The sequence below is a fragment of the Oryctolagus cuniculus genome, chromosome 12 (assembly GCF_051225735.1).
Source record: "Oryctolagus cuniculus isolate XC-2025 breed Fujian yellow rabbit chromosome 12, ASM5122573v1, whole genome shotgun sequence".
In the NCBI taxonomy this organism is placed as follows: Eukaryota; Metazoa; Chordata; class Mammalia; order Lagomorpha; family Leporidae; genus Oryctolagus; species Oryctolagus cuniculus.
Window position 1 is genome coordinate 74324111 of NC_142878.1, and position 22540 is coordinate 74346650.

Below are 22540 nucleotides of genomic sequence, written 5' to 3' on the forward strand. Positions count from 1 at the left end.
CCAACTGGGGACTGAACCTGCGGATGGAAGGCCTCTCTCTCTTGCTCTGCCTCTCTTCTCTCTGTATAACTCTTACTTTCAATTAAATAAACAAATCTTTAAAAAAATATTTCTGGTAAATCATTGGATTTAGTAATTTGAATAACTAAGCACTCAGAAAATCAACTTGTCAATTGGCTTTCTGTGAATAAGAGCCCTAATTTAGCAAATATCATTTATTATAAATCTGTTTCTCAGATTCTTTTGTAGAAGTTTGAATCCACATCATTACAGCAAATACTGTACATGGTGGCTTAAACGAAATACAAATAATTTGACTGTGTGATTTTCCTATCAAATATCATCCATGTCCGTTTTTTACAAAAAGAAAACACGGGGGACTTGCACTGTGGCACAGTGGGTCAAGCAATCATCACTTGTGACACCAGCACCCATACTGCAGTGCTGGCTCAAGCACTGGCTGTTTTGTTTCTGATCACTCCTTGCTAATGCACCTGGCGAGGCAGTAGAAGATGGCCCACATCCTTGGGTCCCTACCACTCGTATGGAGACTAAGATGGAGGTCTTGCTGCCAGGCTTTAGCCTGGCCCATACCTGTGGCCATTTAGGGAGTGAACCAAGGAATACAAGACCTCCCTCTCTCTCTCTGTGGCTCTGCTAATTAAATATAAATAAATAAACCAAAGAAGAAAAAATCTAGAGGACTCCAAAGAATCTTGATAGTTCATTTACCCTACTCCCTCATTTGAAAGCACATACTTTTTTTCTGTATTGAGAAATGTTTATATTTTTCAGTTTGAGTTACCTATCTTTTACATAAAAACTACAACATGTTTTTAAGATGAATGGTGGAGATGGCTAGATGATGTGAATTAAGTGTATGATTTTAAAAATCCATGGAGAAAAATATTCACCAGGACTGAGAACTGGCCGCACTCCCCATGCAGCTGAGTGAGGACCGTGTACAAAGCCTGCAGGTCTGGGAAACCCAGAGGCAGCTCCACGTTTTCCTGTGGAAGATGCTGCCACATGGGCTGAGCCTGTTTCCACTTTTCTCAGTGAAATGCAATTCCCGTTTCTCTTCTAGATTGTGTTCACCAAATCTTTCCTTACTCCTGACTCCCCACTCTCAACACTTTCCAAACTGCCCTTTGCTGCATTTAATGGCCAAACAGGCTGAAAGGCTTGCTTTATAAAATTATCCTGGATTTGCTACCTCTGAAGTTCATCCTATTACTTACTAAATATTAAATGAATAAAGTGCTTTCAAGGTGTTCTATTATATTTTCAATCACACTCATTTATATAATAAATTCCCTAAACCATCCAGCACAATGTTCATTTCAGGTAAAAGTCCAATGGCAAACACTCACAAAGAAAATAGCAACTTTCACTTGATTACATGTGATTTATCAAGGGATGTTGTTGTTTCATTGATAAGAAATGAGAATTTCAAGTTTTATCTTCAAAGAAATTGACTATAGTACACTTGGACTATTACTCAAGATGTATGAAGAAAATAAGTTCCAACCAAAAAGACAATTTCAAAATAAATCAAGCACTGACTCAGTTACAAATGGTAAAGCAAAACTGGCAAGAAAATATTTTTCTTAAAATACCTCACTCTGCTTTCTTTTCTTAGTGAAAATGTATCTAATAAATGTCTCTTGAAGGACTTCTTGTTTAACAAGGAAATGCCACAGTCGTTTGACTGGAAGTGCAGAAGAATCCCGGGATCTATTTAAAAAAGAACATAGCACACCATCTCAGTCTTTAGAAAATGTGCTCCATATTGACAGATGCTTTCTTAAAACCTCCACAATCTATTGCAAAGATAACACCATTACGCTGAGCATGTTTTCTCAATTTATTTAACTTTTAGTTTTTAGTTCTGGAAAGCATTCCTTCATCTAGCAATGAATTCTGTAATTACACTGAATGAACTGGCTGCGCTGAGTGGCAGATGAATTTCTTATTCTCTTTTTAAATCTCACCTAGGATGGTCCTTGGGTGAAAGCATAGCACCAGCGAATAGGAAGCCACAGCACTCAATGCTAGGAACCCAGCAGGCGTTTAAACTGCCTTGCTGCCTTGCAAGACTCCTGACAGCATGGCCTCCTACCTCAAAAGAGGCCTGGACAGGCCCTGGGAAGATGAAAACATCAATAAAACCTTCATGTGTCTACTGTTTTACTAACAAAAAGTGGCATCTTGTTTGTTTATGTAGATTATTTTCCAAAAACAAAAAAATTCTGTAGGAGTTCAGAAAATACCATTAAAGACATTAATAAGATTTTCCCTTATTATAAAATCAGTGCCTTTTGGATTAGGAAAATCATCTTCTTTCCAGGTTTCTGATTTTTCCTTAGAGAATACTGCTGGAGAGACTGCGCACTCAAAGCTGCACTGTTTTAAAGACTCTTGGCATGCTTTCCCCACTGTCCCAGAAAGTGACACTAAGCTGTGCTCTCAGCAGCACTGTAAGAGCTTTCTTACTTGAATGGAGTATTTTCTGGTTCTAACATTGCTTTATTTCGAAGAATAGCTGGCCCAGCTCCTACTGAAAGGTCCGTTGGATACGTGTTGATATAGTTAGGGGGTGGGCCTTCAAAGTGGTCCATTTTCTCTTGCAGGATCTGTTCCCAGTTCTCCAAGTTCTTAATCACAGCAATACCTAACGGTGATGTCACAGGCAGCTCTAAAAGGTGACAGAATGTCATTTTTATTTTCAGAAAAAGTACTGATCATCATCCACATATTTACAAAATCCAAATTCTTAGAGCCAAGATTCTGAAAACACAAATAAATTAAAACGTTAATCTAAGGCTATCTAGATTCTTTTTCATTTTTAATATTTATTTATTTAAAAGCCAGAGTGACAGAGGGGGAGAGGCAGGGAGGCTGAGAGTGAGTGAGAGAGAGAGAGAGAGAGAGAATATCTTCCATCTGCTGGTTCACTCCCCAAATGGCCACAACAGTGGAGCTGGGCCAACTGGAAGCAAGGAGCCAGGAACTCAAGCTGCGTCTCCCATGTGGATGACAGCCTTCCCCTGCCTTCTCTAGCACATTATTAGGGAGCTGGATCAGAAGCAGAGCAGCCAGGACTCGAATGGGTACTCTGATGTGGGATGCAGCATCTCAAGTGATGGCTTAGCCCACTGAGTCACACACTGGCCCTTGTTTAGATTATTAATGCTTTCAACAAGACAGAAGGCCAGCTTTCTAAATTGAATGGAGAAAATGTCTAGCTTCCTCAGACTGGTTTCCTGTTCTTTTATCCAGTGTTTTTTTCCTTTTCATCTTGGGGATGGGTGGGGCAGGGGAGAACGCATGCTCCCACCTGCAGTTGTACTCCCCAAATTCCCCCCACAATGGTAAGGGCAGTGGAGAGAGATGCTAGTGAAGCCTCCACAAACCACAATCCAGGTCTCCCAGGGGCTGGCAGGAACCCAACTACTCAAGGCATCATCACTGCCCCAGAGCTGGAGGCAGGAGTCTGATGTAGGCACTCTGATGTAGAATGTCAAGTCTCAACAGGTATCTCAGCTGCTAGGCCAAAATGTCTGCCCTCAATCTTCCACAAGACAGTGATTCTTGCTACGAATCAAAACACAGACTACAGCCTAAGATAAATAAGACTTCATAAAAATCTCCAATGCAGTATTCTTATAACTACCAGATGGCCCTTTATACAGCTTTTTGTAAAGGGAAACTTGATAGTAATTTGTTGTATTTAATAACATTAATTCTCAAATTCCAAACTCACCAGAGAATTCCAGTCCAGCAATGGGGAAGAAATTCTTGACATTGTGAAGTACTAGTTTAACCATTGTCAAATGTAGGAGAGCCCAGCTGGTCAAAAGAGACAAAAAAAATCTCAATTAAAAATTAATTGTGACAGGAGCAGTGATGCTCCCTATCAATTGTTCAGCCCATCTCTAACCAAGAACAAAAGCTGCCACCACCTTTCACTATACAAAGTGGCATCTTTCTATTCTTTGAAAATAAAAGAAATTTATCTGTGTGCCACATTTGGAATATCTGAAAACTAACTAGTGAAAAAACATCAGTCATATGGAAGCTAACAGCATACATATTGTTCTTTTTTTTTTTTTTAAGATTTATTTTTATTTGAAAGTCAGAGTTACACAGAGAGACAAGAGGCAGAGAAAGAGAGAGGTCTTCCATCTGATGGCTCACTCCCTAGATGGCCACATGGATGGAGCTGCACCGATCTGAAGCCAGGAGCCAGGAGCTTCTTCCAGGTCTCCCAAGCTTGTACAGGGGCCCAAGGACTTGGGCCATCCTCCACTGCCTTTCCAGGCCATAGCAGAGAGCTGGATTGGAAGTGGAGCAGCCAGGTCTTGAACCGGCACCTATATGGGATGCCGGTGCTTCAGGCCAGGGCATTAACCTGTTGTGCCACAGTGCCGGCCCCATAGATATTGTTCTAATAGCACATCAATACTTGTCTTTTCCTCAGTAAGAAAGTTGTGTTTGTAATCTGCATAAAAACTATTCCTTGAAACTGGATGTGAGGAAAATACTCTTTTCTAGAAATTTATCTCAAAGGTACAAAATTTCTAACCTGAAAATATCAGTCAGTTCCCATATAAGCTCATGATAAAATATTACTTAAAATTAATAACATCTGGCCGGTGCCACGGCTCACTTGGCTAATCCTCTACCTATGGCACTGGCACCCCAGGTTCTAGTCCCAGTTGGGGTGCCGGATTCTGTCCCGGTTGCTCCTCTTCCAGTCCAGCTCTCTGCTGTGGCCCAGGAAGGCAATGGAGGATGGCCCAAGTGCTTGGGCCCTGCACCCGCATGGGAGACCAGGAGGAAGCACCTGGCTCCTGGCTTCGGATCGGCACAAGGTGCCGGCTGCAGCAGCCATTTGGGGGGTGAACTAACGGAAGGAAGACCTTTCTCTCTGTCTCTCTCAGTGTCTAACTCTGCCTGTCAAAAAAAAAATTAACAACATCAGAATTTTTTATAAAGGAAAGAAAGAAAAGCCGTATTCACCTATAGGAGTTGGGATCTTGGTGCTCCTGTATTTGTGTATCTGAAAAAAAAGCGTCATCATCTTCCTCATCACTATGAATGCTTTCGTCAGAGTCATAGATCACACCACTGTCAGACAAGGGAAGAAAGGGCTGCAATGAAATGTAAGGTTAGTTTTTCAAATGTTATTTTATACTTAAAATATATAACATATATTATATTTTATAACATATCTGTAACAATATTTTCTTAAAATATATGTTTGTCTAACTAAAAACTGAACACACTAAATGATGTCTCTTGTTCATGCTACTAGACCTAAAAGTCAAGATAACCAGGTAAAACTCAGAAAACTAAAATAAGTGGGTAGCTAGACACATGAAAACATAAGTAGTCTCAAAAATCAACAGTTTTCTTCTTACATTATCAACAACAAAAAGTTGGAAAAGTCTAAAGAAAAAGATATACTGAAAAGCATAAAATACCAAAAAACTATGAAAGCATAGAGCTACAGTGAAGGAAATTTCAAATCCTTGTATCAAGGAACTGAAATGTATGAAAAACACAATGAGTTACAAGTAATTTTACACAGTTTTAAAGTAACTGCAATAAAAGTCCCCACTGGGATTTTGTTTGCTTTTTTGAGATCTGATCATGATTCAAGTTAATAGACAAGGACAAAAAAGAAGAGCTAAGAAATCATTTTAAAACAAGGTACCAGTTCTTAGTGGATATCAAAATAAGTAAGAAGAGTGTAGTCTAGCAATTGACTGATGCAAAAAACAGCCCAATGGTAAAAGAGCTAAGACATAGACAGCATTTTAAGTCAGCATAGGTAAAGGGAGGATTATCCAAACAATCATGCTAAAGCAACCACTAAGCTGTGTGTGAGAGATGGGAGAGAGAGATGAAATCTGTTCCTTATTTTATTCTAGATAAATAAGAGAATTAAAAGTTAAGGAGACAGAGAAGGAGGGGAATAAGATAATGAAAAACATACTAATGGAAGACTTTTTATGATAAAAAATGTTATAAATAGCAAAGAAAATAATGGATAGATATGCTTGAATAAGCTTTCAAGAATCTTTGTAGGTCAAAAAAAGCAAACTGGAAAGAGTGTCACAAGAAAAATTAATGATATCCTTAATAAGTAACTCACAAAAATTAAGGAAAACCATTATAATCTCAAGATAATTCAGTTAAGAATATGAACAATTTCCTCAAGGTGGAAAATCAAATGAAAACATGCACATTAAAATTTCAATGTCATGATAGGAAATAAAAAATTATTTAACCAAAATAACAAAAAATTATTTTTTTTTTTATTTTTTGACAGGCAGAGTGGACAGTGAGAGACACAGAGAGAAAGGTCTCCCTTTGCCGTTGGTTCACCCTCCAATGGCCGCCGTGGCTGGCGCGCTGCAGCCGGCGCACTGCGCTGATCCGACGGCAGGAGCCAGGTACTTATCCTGGTCTCCCATGGGGTGCAGGGCCCAAGCACTTGGGCCATCCTCCACTGCACTCCCTGGCCACAGCAGAGAGCTGGCCTGGAAGAGGGGCAACCGGGACAGAATCCAGCACCCCGACCGGGACTAGAACCCGGTGTGCCAGCGCTGCAAGGTGGAGGATTAGCCTAGTGAGCCGCAGCGCCAGCCCAAAAAATTTTTTAAAAGTACTTAATGCTGATGAGGGTAGGGACAAGTGTACTCTCTCATAAGTCTAAAGAGAATATAAATTAGCAATCTGGAAAACAATCTGGTAATGTGTATCAAAAGCCCTATTTAAGGCTAATCCTCCACCTTGCGGCGCCGGCACACCGGGTTCTAGTCCCGGTCGGGGCGCCGGATTCTGTCCCGGTTGCCCCTCTTCCAGGCCAGCTCTCTGCTATGGCCAGGGAGTGCAGTGGAGGATGGCCCAGGTGCTTGGGCCCTGCACCCCATGGGAGACCAGGAAAAGCACCTGGCTCCTGGCTCCTGCCATCGGATCAGCGAGGTGCGCCGGCTGCAGCGGCGGCCATTGGAGGGTGAACCAACGGCAAAGGAAGACCTTTCTCTCTCTGTCTCTCTCTCTCACTGTCCACTCTGCCTGTCAAAAATAAAAAAAAAAAAAAAAAAAAAAAAAAAAAAAGCCCTATTTAGATTTACACACTTTAGCCCAGCACCACTTAATAAAACGATCTGATTATGAACAAGGTTTATCTTGGCAGATATTAATTTCACAAACAGCAAATCACCACTTTGTAAACTGAAATATTCATCAAAACAAACACCTAAATGGTCAACAGAAATTATGCCCACAGAGAAACAATGACCAACCCTATGAGCACCTCCTCCATCTGACAGAGGTTGTTTAACATTTCCCACAGAAAGGATCCAAGGTCTTTGGAAACATGGTTGCACCCAGACTTGGGCAGGAAATATGCATGATTAGTATAGAACAACTCATCCTAGAATGCAAGAAAATTCAAAGGCTGGTAGCACAGTCTAAAAAAAAATTAGGGAGCCAATTGGAAGGGGTCCTCACTGGTAAAGATCGACAATCTGAACAGAAACAGAATAACTGCAGTGGAATGAAACAACACACAAAACAAGTCTGAATCTGTAAGATCATAACCAGCATAGAGCAAAATATAATTCACTGGATTCCCCTGAAGGATGCTAGGGAATAGACTTTTCAGTTTAAATACAGGTTCATGAAAGCAAGGAACAAAAGTATCCACCTTGTCTTTTCTACTCAAAAAGACTTCGGGGTCACCAAATAGCTTGATACAGAAGCATCTTCCAACAAATAAGTGATCAGTAAATAATCAGATTATATTATCAGAATTTAAAACTCCCACTGAAATACTGGAGGTAGGCAAAGATTATCAACCAACAAATTCTCAGGGGACAAGAAAAGGGGGCATTAAGTTTAAAAGGAAAGAGAGGAAGGTAGAACCTCCAGATTAACAGTCTTTTTTTTTTTTTTAATTTATTTGACAGGTAGAGTTACAGATAGTGAGAGAGAGACAGAGACAAGGTGTTGTGCCAATCCAAAACCAGGAGCCCGGTGCTTCCTCCTGGTCTCCCATGCAGGTGCAGGGGCCCAAGCATTTGGGCCATCCTCCATTGCTCTCCCAGGCCACAGCAGAGAGCTGGACTGGAAGAGGAGCAACTGGGACAGAATCCGGCGCCCATATAGGATACCGGCACCGCAGGCAGAAGATTAACCAAGTGAGCCATGGCGCCGGCCTGGCTGGGCTCCTCTTCCAATCCAGCACTCTGCTGTGGCCTGGCAAGGCAGTGGAGGATGGCCCAAGCGCTTGGGCCCCTGCACCTGCATCAGAGACCAGGAGGAAGCACCTGGCTTCTGGCTTCGGATCGGTGCAGCGCCAGCCGTGGTGGCCATTTGGGGGGTGAACCAAAGGAAGAAAGACCTTTGTCTCTGTCTCTCTCTCTCACTGTCTAACTCTATCTGTCAAAAAAAAAAAAAAAAAAGACATAACAGCCAATACTTGTTGTGAATCCTCATTTAAACAAATCAGTTTAAAGGAACTTTTGAGACACAGGTGGGAAAATGTGAGTACTGGAATACCTGATAGGATATTCAAGAATTGTGGGTCAGAAAGAGACAAACAATGCTAGTGTCATTCTGCTCAAAAATCCTTTCTTTAAAACAAATACTAAGATATTTATGACTAAAATTTCATAACACCTAGATCTGCTTCCAAACCGTCTAGGGAGTGGGTACAGGTATAAATGAAGCAAGACTGCACAAGAACTGACACTTTCTGAAGCTAGATGATGTAAGGATTCCTTTTCTATTCTATTCTTTCTCCTTTGGAGTATGTTCAAGGTTTCTATAACAAAAGCTTTTAAATTTTTAAAATTTACTTTCATTTTAGTTGAAACACACACACACAGAAAAAGAGAGCAAGAGAGAGAGAGAGAGAGAGAGAGAAATAAAAACCATCAGCTGGTTCACCCCCCAAATGCCAGCAACAGCCAGGCCTGAACCAGGCCATTGCCGGGACCCAAGAACTTGATATGGATCTCCCACTGGGTGGCAGGGTCCCAACTACTTGAGCCTTCGCAGAGTGTGCATTAGCAGAGTGTGCATTAGCAGAGTGTGCATTAGCAGGAAGCTGGATTGGACGTGCAGCTGGGGCTCAAACTCAGGCACTCTGACATGGAAGGTCCCAAGCTGTGTCTTCACTCAACGTTTACAAACGTCTGTCCCAATAAAAATCTTCTAAAATGACAGCTCTATGAGTTGTTAATGGTGTGAGGAGCTGCTTACCTTATAATGTTAACTGGAAACAGCAAATACAGAACTAAATAATCTAATCCAATTACATACATTTTTAAAAAACTGAGCAAAAAAAGAAAAGAAGCAAATTTGGTTGGATAGGTAAGCGGTATTTTCTTTCTTTATACTTTTTTGCATTTTCCAAAAATTCAAAACTTTATATAAATCAAGGGGAAGTATTTTATTTATTTGAAAAGTAGAGTTACAGAGAAGAGAAAGAGGGAAAGAGAGAGATCTTCCATCCGCTGGTTCATCCCCCAAATGACCTCCTGGGCTGGTCCGAAGCCAGGAGCCTGGAGCTTCTTCCAGGTCTCCCATGTGGGTGCAGGGGCTCAAAGACTTAGGCCATCTTCCGCTGTTTTCCCAGGCCATTAGCAGGAAGCTGTATAGGAAGTAGAGCAGCCGGGACTAGAACCGGTGCCCACATGGGATGCTGGCACAGCAGGCGACAGCCTTATCCACCACACCACCACTTCGGCCCAGGGGAAGTATTTTTGAAATAACTTTTTTTTTTTTTTTTAAACAGAGTTACAGAGAGAGGTACACACACAGAGAGAGGTCTTCCATCAGCTGGTTCACTCCCCAGATAGCCACAATGGCTGGAGCTGCGCCAATCTGAAGCCAGGAGCCAGGAGCTTCTTCCAGGTCTCTCACATGGGTGCAGGGGCCCAAGGACTTGGGCCATCTTCTGTTGCTTTCCCAGGCCATAGCAGAGAGCTGCATCAGAAGAGGAGCAGCCAGGACTAGAACCGGTGCCCATGTGGGATGCTGACGCTTCAGCCAGGGCTTTAACCGGCTGTGCCACAGCGTCAGCCCCTGAAATAACAACTTTTTTTTTTTTTTTTTTTTTTTTGACAGGCAGAGTGGACAGTGAGAGAGACAGAGAGAGAGAAAGGTCTTCCTTTACCGTTGGTTCACCTCCCAAAGGCCGCTGTAGCCAGCGCACCACGCTGATCCAAAGCCAGGAGCCAGGTGCTTCTCCTGGTCTCCCATGCGCGTGCAGGGCCTAAGCACTTGGGCCATCCTCCACTGCACTCCCGGGCCACAGCAGAGAGCTGGACTGGAAGAGGGGCAACCGGAACAGAATCCGGCACCCCAACCAGGACTAGAACCCGGTGTGCCGGCACTGCAGGCGGAGGATTAGCCTATGAGCCGCGGCTCCGGCCTGAAATAACAACTTTCAATAACCACTTTCAAATCTTGAGGCTATCATTCACATTAATGATACAAGGGACTTTCAGAATGGCAAAGAAAAATTTCAAGTTAGAAAGGTAGTAAAGGGGCTAGGGCTGTGGCACAGTAGGTTAAACTTCCACCTGTGGCACTGGCATCCCATATGGCGGCCAGTTCAAATCTTGGATGCTTCACTTCTGATCCAGCTCCCTGCTAGTGATCTGGGAAAGAGTGGAAGACTGTCCAAGTGCCTGGGCCCCCGCATCCATGTGGGAGACCTGGAAGAAGCATCTGGCTTTGGATGGGCCCAGCTCCAACCATCGCGGCCATTTGGGGAGTGAAACAGCAGACGGGAAGACCTCTCTTTCTGTCTCTCCCTCTTTCTAACTCTGCCTCTCAAATAAATAAATGCATCTTAAAAAAAAAAAGAAAGGTAGGCATGGATTTGGCATGGCATAGCAGGTTAAGCTGCTGCCTACAACACCGACATCCCATGTGGACAGAGGTTGAAGTCCCAGCTGCTCCACTTTCATTATAGCTCTCTGCTTGGAAAACCTCACTGGACAACCCAAGTGCTTGATCTCCCTACACCCACATGAGAGATGTGGATGAAGCTCCTGGTTCCTTGCTTTATCCTGGCCCAGCCCTGGTTGTTGAGGCCATTGAGGGAGTGAACCAGCAGATGGAGGACCTCTTTGTCTCTGTCTCTCCCTATCTACAGCTCTGCCTTTCAATAAATAAATCTTTAAAAAAAAAAAAAAAAGGCATGGGAACTAGCTTATTTAACTGTGCACTAATGAATGATGGCTCTGAAGAAAGCATCCTTAGGCAATTTCTTCTTGGTGGGAACATTATACAGCATTTTCAAAATGAGATGGTAGGGGCCAGTGCTGTGTCGTGGTAGGCTAAGCCTCCGCCTGCAGCATCCACATCCCATATAAACACCAGTTGGTGTCCCGGCTGTTCCATTTCTGATCCAGCTCTCTGCTTATGGTCTGGGAAAGCAGTGGTAGATAGCCCAAGTGCTTGGGCCCCTGAACCACATGGGAGACCCAGAAGACACTCTCGGCTTCAGATCAGCTCAGCTCTGGTCATTGTGGCCACTTGAAGAGTGAACCAGAGGATGGAAGACCTCTCTGTCTCTTCCCCTCTCTGTCTGTATCTCTACCTCTCCAATAAGTAAATAAATAAAATCTCTTAAAAAATAAAATAAAATGAGATGGCTACAATGTCACTAGGGAATACAATCTTACAGGATCACCAGCCCATATGTGGTCTAATGTTGATGGAAACATTCTTAAGTGGCACATGCTTGTATAAGAATAATTCAAAAAGTTCATGGAAAATGGAATTAAAAGGTAAGTTTATTTTGGAATACAAAACTGAAATTTCTGCATTGTTTTTTTCATAATATACATTTTTCCTGAACTCTGAATACTCTTTGAGTTTTTTTTTTTTTTTTTTAAAAAGACTTATTGTTGAGCGAGAGGGCGAGAGAGTGAGAGAGAGAGGAATCAGGAGAGACAGAGCACGTGTGCTGCAAGCAGTCCTGTGATACACCTGCTGGGGGGCAGGGAAGTAGGAGCAGCGATCCCATTAGGGTGGGGTGGAGCTGACCCCTGTGGTTGAGCCACAGGGCTTAGGACCAAAGCTTACTGTGTAAGGTGGCCACGAGGCCAGATCCTAAGATGGTGTCCGGAGCGTAGATGGTGCCAAAGATAAGATGGCACCATCTTACTAACATTCCCCTCTTTTGTTTTTTACAAAGCAAGAGTTGTATAGGATTACATCAGCCCCCAAAGTCCAGGAGGGGTGGAAGAATGATGATCTGTCTTTAGAGCTACTTCCTGCTGACATGAGGGCGACGCAATACTCTCTGTTGGCATGGGGCAATGTCTCAAGCCGCTGTTTCCTAGGTGGGGAGCCGAGTACATCCCTGTAGCAGCATTTGGCTGACCGCCTGGTTGGTGAAGGCTTTGGTTCATTCCATTATCACCTCCTGTAAACACTCGGGATTTGAAAGGCCAGTGTGTGCATATGGAGATCACAGAGTGTTTTGTGGTGTGTGTTTTGTGACTGGCAGAAATCCAGGATCCCAAAGTAGCTTAGATCCCCAAAGGGAAAGTAAAATCGATGAGAGAACCTTGAACTTTTTAACAATACATTAATTTCCTGGTTTATTCACCAAACAGAATTAAATGCAATTCATGAGCAGCCTCAATTGACATATTAGAATGATCCTGGAAGTACAGAATGGAATCCCAGATAGAGTATAAGCCTGGAAATATGCACTCACAATCTACTTAAGCCAGTGGTTCTCAAAAGTGAGCACATGTTAGGAATGCCAAGCGTGCTCGATAAAATGGATTGTTATCCTCATTTGCAGATTTCTGATTGAGTAGGTCTGAGGCAGGACCCAAGAATGTACATTTCTCACAAGTTCCCAGCAGATGCTGCTGCCGCTGACACTATACTTTGAGAACCCCCAGCACAACCAACCAACATTTTCAGAGAGCAACATAAAGCATCAAACCGTCCTGGAAAGATCTGTAAAGATTAACTTAGCCTACCAAAACCACTGTGGGATCAGCACCTCAAGAACCTTAAGATGAGATCTAACAAAAATGTTACAATGAGAAGAAGCATGACAGGTGAGGTTTCCCCTTCTGGGCACACACAGCAGGGAGACAACAGTGTCAGTGTGTGTAAAAAGGGAGATGTGCCAAGAGAATGAAGGTGAGAGCTCGAGAAAGCAAAGTGTAGAAACACAAGTATTAGCATGCACCACGCCTGCCAGAAGATGGGCTGCAATGGATATAACCACCATGACTTTTCTGATCCCCAGAGAAGTTTTCTCTGCTCTGGGGAAAGAAAGAATGTCATAGGACCTCATCAAAGCCTGATGAAACCTTCACATGTCCATCCATATCCTGCTCTGATTCCATGATGACCAAGGAAACCACTGAGAATCAGATGACAGGAGCCTGGATGGCAGACACCAGCATCACAGACACGAGAGTAAGATGACACTTATCGCAGGTGAATAATCTGACTTCTGGTTTATACCTACTTCCCAAAGGGTTTTCCTTTGTCTCACCTTTTCTCAAGTATCTGATCAACCCTGCCTTTACTATGACTATCAGTTTCTGGACTTGAGAGGTGAGCTGTCTAACCTCTGGTGATTCAATCCGAAAGCTACCCCATCAGTCCTGTGATACAGACACAGAATTACTAAAACAGGCACACTGTAAGCCTGCAATTCTCACACCCTTACCTTTGCCACAAAATAATCCCACATACTAAGTTCAGGAGGAATAAACTTTTCTTTGTAAGATGGTCTTTCTGCAGGCACTGGTGGTGGGGTGGCATCTTTCACAGGCCTTCCAGGGACCAGCATTCGCATGTTAAATCTTCTCCGGTGTTTATCTATGTCTTCAGAAGGAACAGGAGGTGCTGAACAAAGAGAAAACAGCAGCACTGACTTTCCTTTACTTAATTCATGGTTCTTGTCATCCTACTCTTGCCACATTTTAGCCTAGGCTAAATGATCTGTTTGTGCCTCTAAACATTTCTAGTCCCTCATCAGTTTTTCAGAAGTCACAGCACAGACAGGGATGGACGGCTCGCTGTGCCATAGCCTCTGTGCTGCAGAACAAGGATTAAAGTAACTATATAAAATGTAGTAAATAAATGTGACGTTCACTAAGTCTTTTTTTTTTTTTTTTTTTTTTTTTTTGACAGGCAGAGTGGACAGTGAGAGAGAGAGAGACAGAGAGAAAGGTCTTCCTTTTGCCGTTGGTTCACCCTCCAATGGCCACCACGGCTGGCGTGCTGCGCTGATCCGAAGCCAGGAGCCAGGTACTTCTCCTGGTCTCCCATGCGGGTGCAGGGCCCAAGCACTTGGGCCATCCTCCACTGCACTCCCTAGCCACAGCAGAGAGCTGGCCTGGAAGAGGGGCAACCGGGACAGAATCCGGCGCCCCGACCGGGACTAGAACCCGGTGTGCCGGCGCCGCAAGGCGGAGGATTAGCCTAGTGAGCCGTGGCACCGGCCGTTCAGTAAGTATTAAAGAGAGTGAATGAGATTATTCTGACCATGTGTCTTAAGAAAGATTCACTATGTAGGATATAAGGTTGGACTTCACAGAAGGGCGAGGCCCCACAGGAACAGGGGAGAAGAGGCAGAAACAAATGTCCAAAGGAGGTCTGAGTAAACAAGGAGAGAAGCATGCTTGTTGGACAGGAGTCAGGAAGGGCAAAACAAGGACACAGTCTACAGTTGGCTCTTTTGGGCAATTCTCCTCCTTTCTGGGCTAGTCACCTGATGAAGGATGGTTTGTTCACTCAATCTGAGAGGAAAGTGGAAGATGAAAATAGGAAAGGCCTGAACTAGTAAGGTGCTTGGCAAAAACTAGACAAAGGGCTAATAAGAGGGCACAAAAGGATTCAGGAACTAATTAGACGTGGAGGGACCAGAAAGTAGACGCCACCCTGCTTTTTTCCTAAGCCTCCCCATTGTAGAAAATCACCATTTTATCTTGACCTCTCTTCTCCCACATCTGATACATCTCATCAACAAATCATCTACTCTAACGCCAACTCACATCCAGAACATCAATACTTTTCACTCTGCCCATGACTGCCACTCTAGGCTAAACCACAATTATCTTTTGTTAATCTTGTAAAAATTGAGGTGAAATGTATATAAAGTAAACTTAGCCATTTTTATTTATTTATTTTTAAAAACTTATTTATTTATTTGAAAGTCAGAGTTAGAGAGAGAGACCGAAATCTTCCATACAGTGGTTCATTTCCCAGATGGCTGCAACAGCCAGGGCTGGCCAGGTTGAAGCCAGGAGCTAGGAGCTTCTAGGTCTCCCACATGGGTGCACGGGCCCAAGTACTTGGGTCACCTGCTGCTGCTTTCCCGAGCGCATTAGCTCGAAGAGCAGTGGAGCAGCCAGGACTTGAACTGGCGCTCACATGAGATGCTGGCATCACAGGCGGCGGCTATACTCATTACGCCACAAAGCTGGCCTCAACTTAGTCATTTTAAAGTGTGCAATTCAGTGTCATGTAGTACATTTACACTATCACGTGACCACTTCTCTCTAGGTACAACATTCTATGGAAATTGCTTGCCCATTAAGCAATCACTCTATTCCTTCTTTCCCCATACTCCAGTCTGCTTCCTGTCTCTATGGGTTTACCTATTCTGGACGTTTCTAATAAATGGAATTATAGAATATGTGATCTTCTATGTCTGGTTTCTTTCACTTAACACAGTATTTTCTTTCTTTCTTTCTTTCTTTTTTTTTTTTTTTTTTTTTTGACAGGCAGAGTTAGAGAGAGACAGAAAGGTCTTCCTTTCCACTGGTTCACCCCCCAAATGGCCACTACGGCCGGCGCACTGTGCCGATCCGAAGCCAGGAGCCAGGTGCTTCTCCTGGTCTCCCATGAGGGTGCAGGGCCCAAGCACTTGGGCCATCCTCCACTGCACTCCCTAGCCACAGCAGAGAGCTGGACTGGAAGAGGAGCAACCAGGACAGAATCCAGTGCCCCAACCGGGACTAGAACCCCGGGTGCCGGCCCACAGGCAGAGGATTAGCCAAGTGAGCCGCAGCGCCGGCCTAACACAGTATCAGTACTTCATTACTTTTTCTGGCTCGGCAACACTTTGTTGTATGTATATATTACATTTTCTCCTCTTTGAAGGTAACCCACAATCATCTTTTAAGTGGATTTTACATTAATCCCTCTGCCCTCAATCCAAGCGCCCTACTATTCTTTTAGTTGTTGTTACAGTCTGTTCTCCACAAAGCAGCTAGCATGCATTTTTCGAAAATCTAAGGATTCTGTCACTCCTCTGCTTAAAATATTCTGAGTTCCCTATCATTTTCTAGAACAATGAAAGCTTTCTCATGATCCATGAAACCCTGAACAGCCTTGTCCTAGCTATTTCTCAACCTCATCTCCTACAACACTGCCCCTGTTCACGAAAGTACTTCCTGAAAAAGCCCAAGTCTGTTCCTACTCAGGACCTCTGTGTTCTCTGCTGTCTGCTTGCAATGCTCTGTCCCAGATATCTGTATGGTGTCATTCCTGACTTCCCCAGGGCTCTGCTCAAAATGCTACCTGAGACGCGTCTTCTGACCATGGTGACTAGACTGGCACCAGCCCCATTCCCTCATCACTGTCTTGCCACTCTCTCTGCTCTATGTTTCTCATGGTTCTTATCATACCTACTGTGTGCCTACCTCCACAAGATGTAAGCTTCATGAAAGCAATGCATCTGCCTTGTTCATTCCTGTATCTCCAAAGCCTGGAACACTACCTAGTATGTGGCAGGTATTAAGTAAATGTAATGAACGTGGACATGAATACAAACTAAAGAATTTAAGCATGGATAACCTTCAAGGACAGAATTATCATAAACAAAAATCACAGAAAATTCAGTGGAAGCTGGTGAGATCACCTCCCTCACTGTGACTCAGGAACTCATCCCAGGATTCGGGTCACCTCCTTCCTGAACAATGTCTCCTCACTTACCTTCACCTTTCCCCTGTTTTCATCCTCTTCAAACATGTCTACTTTGCCAACTTCAAAAATGTTACTTCCATAAAAATAAAAGTAACAAACTATATGTTTTCCTAATATGAGTTAAATTATTCACAATCCTAAAATAATGTTTAAATATCACTGGTTTTCAAAATAAAATTTCTCAAAACATTAAAATAAAAACCCTTCTTCAAAACTGGAAATTATTTACATTTATATATAGTACTGGTGTCAAATTCATCTTACCTGAAATATTTTCTGATTGTCTTCGAGGTTTAACAACAAGTTTCACGCCCCCTCCAAAAACAGCAGCCCACATTCGATTATTTAATGGGTGGGCTGCAAGTCGGAACAACTCATTGGAAGAATTAGTGGCAAGAGCATGTATCAATAAACTCAAGTAAACAGCAACAACAGCTTCACATAACAAAATATTCAGTTTTGGCTGGTCTTCATCTTGAGCTGAACTCAAGAGATTAATAAGTGAGCTCACACCTGTAAGAACATACAATATCATAAGTATGTCAGCATAAAGCCCCAAAAGGAAAAAACATCAGACCTGGCCATTCCTAAGTGTATTTTCTACAAAATAAATATTTCCATAATCTGAGTAACAAAATAATGATAGGAATGGATTATAACTTATAGAATAAGAATCCATTATTCTATACCAACATAATAAATGACTAAATAAGTAAATAAAAAAGGGACTTTCCTTATAATGGGATTTCAAGTAGTAAGCAGAAGGAATGACAGAATTAGAATATCATAACTGGTAACCACACAGTAATACCTTTGGGCAAGAAGCATCACTAGATATTAACCTCCTAAAAAACTTTACTAATTGATTTGACAGGTAGAGAGACAGACAAATAGAGCGCTCATCTATTAGTTCACTCCCTAACTGTCTGCAACAGCCCGGACTGGTCCAGGCCACAGGAACCTAATCCAGGTCTCCCACGTGGGTGGTAGGGACCCAACGACTTGAGCCATTACCATCCCAGAGTCTGGAGTAGCAGGAAGCTGGAGTGGGGAGCCAGAGCCAGGTAAAAAACCTAGGTACTCCCAAGGGAAACAACAAGCACCTTAACAACTAGACTAAATACCACCCCCTGGATGCTAAAATTTGGTGTTTTACACAACCTCAAACTAGCTCTTTAAGATACTGATAAATGGGCCGGCGCCGCGGCTCACTAGGCTAATCCTCCGCCTAGCGGCGCCGGCACACCGGGTTCTAGTCCCCCTCGGGGCGCCGGATTCTGTCCCGGTTGCCCCTCTTCCAGGCCAGCTCTCTGCTGTGGCCAGGGAGTGCAGTGGAGGATGGCCCAGGTGCTTGGGCCCTGCACCCCATGGGAGACCAGGATAAGCACCTGGCTCCTGGCTCCTGCCATCAGATCAGCGCGGTGCGCCGGCTGCAGCGCGCCGGCCACGGCGGCCATTGGAGGGTGAACCAACGGCAAAGGAAGACCTTTCTCTCTGTCTCTCTCTCTCACTGTCCACTCTGCCTGTCAAAAAAAAAAAAAAAGATACTGATAAATTGTAAAGGAAAAAAATTGTCACTTTACAAAGGGGAGACCTGGCAGAACCACCTTACTAAACGATCAAAGTTAACAGCACAAGTACTGACATCATGTGCCCATCTTTTTTGTGGGATCCCCACCCAAAAATACATAACCTGAATTTAATATTAGGAAAAAATTAGAAAAAGCCAAAACTGAGACATGTTTTTTTTTTAAAGGCCAGTATTCTTCAAAAGTGTCAGTCTTTTTATAAAAGAGAAAAAAAGGGGAGATTTTACTCCTTATTAGAAGACACTATTAAAGATGTTACAAGTAATTGGCACATGCATCATAAGGACATTAGTGGGACAACTGGCAAAATTTTCAAAAGGTTGATATATTAGAGAACAATATTGTGTCAGTTAAAATGTTAATATGTTAAATTTGGTAACTGTGCTGTGGTTACATAAGAGGATGTTTTAGGAAACGCAAGCATTTTGATGAAAAAGCATGTTATTCGGCAACTTCCAAATATCTCAAAAAAATATGCAGAAACACACACACATTAAATGAGAGAGAAAAAGAATAAGTGATAAAGCAAGTATGATAAAACGTTACTATTTGGAAACTCTAGGCGAGGGTTATATAAAAATTCTTAGTACTACTTTTGCAAGCCTGAAATTATTTCAAAATGAAAGCAATATGTTTCTAAAAGCCAAGCTAAAGTTAATTTTAAATACATACTTGGGATATGAAATAATGTAGTGAATGAGAAATAAAGCTCAACAGAGAAGGAGAAGGACTGACAGCATGACATATGGTCGCTGCTATCCCAATACATAAGTTCACACTCTTGGGAGTAATGGTATTCTCTCTGATGAATTAGTAAAAATATGTCTGTGGGGCCTGCACTGTGGCATAGTGGGTAAAGTCACCATCTGCAGTGTCGGCATCCCATGTGGGTGCCGGTTCCAGTACTGGCTACTCCACTTCTGATCCAGCTCTCTGCTATGGCCTTGGAAAGCGGTAGGAAATGGCCCAAGTCCTTGGGCCCCTGCACTTGAATGCAAGACCCAGAAGAAGCTCCTGGCTCCTGGCTTTGGATCAGCACAGCCAAATGGAGAGTGAACCAGTAGAGGGAAGACCTCTCTCCCTGCCTCTCCTTCCCGTTCTGTGTAACTCTGTCTTTCAAATAAACAAACAACTAAATAAATTAAATGAATACGTCTGTGAGTTTGCTAAGATTCTAATTCAGAATGTTTAAGGATAAGGAAGATGGAGTGTTCCCCTGATACAGTATGATGCTAAGACCTTCCTTTGGATGCTGGTCAACACAGCCTTCACTGTCTGTCTCCAGACAACATACAGCACTGAAGAACCCCTAATCCACAGGAGAAAACAGCATCAAAAACAAACATGGAAAGAGCCATTCACCAAGTCCACAAAGAGTGATAATCAGGAAACTGACCAGCAGATTTTTAAAAATGAATTGCCATTTTAAAAATGAATTTACTTAATATATGCTAAACTGATCTTCTGTATATAAAGAGAATTGAAAATGAATCTTGATGTGAATGGAATGGGGGAGGGAGAGGGAAAGGGGAGGGTTGCGGGTGGGAGGGAAGTTATGGGGGGGGGAAGCCATTGTAATCCATATTCTGTACTTTGGAAATTTATATTCATTAAATAAAAGTTAAAAAAAAATGAATTGCCAAGTAAAACACTGGAAATTAAAAAAATAAAATCACACAATCAACCAGACAAAAATACACAAATTCTCACCAGGCCATTGAGCAGGAGATGAATTTGGTGTTGCATGTTCTTCAATGCTTTCTGTTCTTAGTCTTCGACGGTCACTTAAAAGAAGTCCTTGGTAAGCCATTCCTGTAAACTGATTTCCTTCTGTCTGACTGCTAAAACAAATAGGTTCAGTTACTTACCCCCTTAACAGAGGCAATGAGCAAAGGTACTTGATACATATCATGTTTTGATAATCATTATTAAGAAACACCAAAATTCTTAAAACTGAATTCACTATCTAAAAAAATTTATTTTATAAAGTCGTTGGATTTAGTTACATTTATTGATCTTTTTAAGAACAAAATACTAAACTTAACTATGTTAGGCACATGACATTCAGTCTTTCCATCTTTCCACATGTCCATACTTTAAAATATTTTCTAGTTTACACAGGCTTTTTAAGTCTGGATAAGGAGACTCCTGTTGGTCTAGGGCACTGAAGACAGAACGTTTCAGGGTACTAGTTTGCTGCATTTCTTAGCTCTCCACAGTTGTGCAAACTTAACGTTGAAATAAAATATGAGCTAAAATCTAAATAATCATATTTTAGAATTCCCTAACCATAAAGCCAAATGTTCTTAATCATTGACTTCCCTCTTCATAATGGCTATCTTTGTGGAATGGAGAAAATACAAAAGCAGAAAGTAAAGCTGAGTTAAAGTTTTGAGTGTAAATCATATCCTCAAGCCTGGATATTACATACTGAAAACAATGTATCCAAATTCTCATTTGGTGCCATTTTAACCAGTGACTGATATCAAACAACTTATCTTTCATCAGTTAGATTACCATGCCAACTCAATAAGCTTTTTTTCTCCTTATCTGCATTTCTAAATCTCTGGAGCTATTTAGACATGGCCTAACTAGGACAGAGTTCAGGCCATGGTAAGAGAGTAATCCCTTATCTGATATCAAAAGTTTGCACAAACATTTGCTAAATACATTTAATATCAATTTCACATAATATTTCTATAACAAACCTTTCACTTACTGATATAATTAATTCATTTAAATCTGGGTCATCTTTTCAAGAAGCTAGTAAGTTTCTTACTACTTACATTAGTTATTGAAAATGCAAAGTATATATAGTACATATAGTATATAAAGGTAATTTTACACTTAGAAAAGTTCAAACCATTATTGTTAGTTGATATCACTTCCCAAAGACTTTAACATCATATATAAATGGATAAGTAAAATTTATTTTAAGAATTCAATTTTAGGAATCTATAAGGGTACTTCAGAAAATCTGGAAATGAAATTAAAAGACAAGTTTAGGGCAGGCATTTGACGTAAGGGTTAGGATGTCACTTGGTACATCTCCATCCCATCCTGGAGTTCAAGTTCCAGCTCTGCTCAGAACTGAGGCTCAAACAGTTGGGTCCCTGCCACCCAAATGGGAGAACTGTATGGAGTTCCCAGCACCAGAGCATTTGCAGACACAACCAGTAGGTAGGAAATTTGTGTTTCTCTCTGTCTCTATAAGTTTTTAAAAAATTTTTTTTTTTTTTTTTTTTGACAGGCAGAGTGGACAGTGAGAGAGAGAGACAGAGAGAAAGGTCTTCCTTTGCCGTTGGTTCACCCTCCAATGGCCGCCGCGGCCGGCGCGCTGCGGCCGGCGCACCGCACCGATCCGATGGCAGGAGCCAGGAGCCAGGTGCTTATCCTGGTCTCCCATGGGGTGCAGGGCCCAAGCACTTGGGCCATCCTCCACTGCACTCCCGGGCCACAGCAGAGGGCTGGCCTGGAAGAGGGGCAACCGGGACAGAATTCGGCGCCCCAACCGGGACTAGAACCCGGTGTGCCGGCGCCGCTAGGCGGAGGATTAGCCTAGTGAGCCGCGGCGCCGGCAAGTTTTTAAAAATTTTAAGATCACTTTATCTTGCTGCAAAAGATTTTAAAATCCATAATTTTTCCATAATATGCATTTTCCACAAGCTTTTTGACAACTGTGCTATGCATGGATTTCAAGTTTTTTGCCCAAAAATGCATTTTCCATGAACCTTTCAAAGTCCCTAGATACTTTTTATATTTTTTAAAAATCTTTCCTTTCAACTGTGAAAACTAGTTAGGTAAACAGGAGCTAATCCAATGCAAAAAAAATAATTCCCAAGGAGGAAAAATAAGGAAATTTCATATTATAAATAATTTTGGACACTAAACTTTTTTCTTAAAAGTGAAGAAAGATGGTAATGAGGATCATTTATATTTGTCATGTT

General features: G+C 42.3%; 1 protein-coding gene across 4 annotated transcripts in view; it reads right to left on the minus strand.

Annotated features, from left to right (window-relative positions):
* DMXL2 (Dmx like 2) overlaps window positions 1–22540 on the minus strand; it is a 176447-nt gene that overhangs the window by 13431 nt on the left and 140476 nt on the right. For 2 of the 4 annotated variants that reach the window (XM_008269002.5, XM_051821996.3), the window contains exons 27-33: window positions 20304–20431; window positions 17269–17517; window positions 13739–13917; window positions 5026–5156; window positions 3767–3852; window positions 2497–2698; window positions 1620–1737 (exon numbers count right to left, since the gene is read on the minus strand). In XM_008269002.5, coding sequence (XP_008267224.4) covers window positions 1620–1737; window positions 2497–2698; window positions 3767–3852; window positions 5026–5156; window positions 13739–13917; window positions 17269–17517; window positions 20304–20431 — 1093 coding nt within the window. Of the gene's footprint in view, window positions 1–1619; window positions 1738–2496; window positions 2699–3766; window positions 3853–5025; window positions 5157–13738; window positions 13918–17268; window positions 17518–20303; window positions 20435–22540 lie in introns of all 4 variants that reach the window. The other 2 variants (XM_051821997.3, XM_051821995.3) reach the window with 1 other exon arrangement.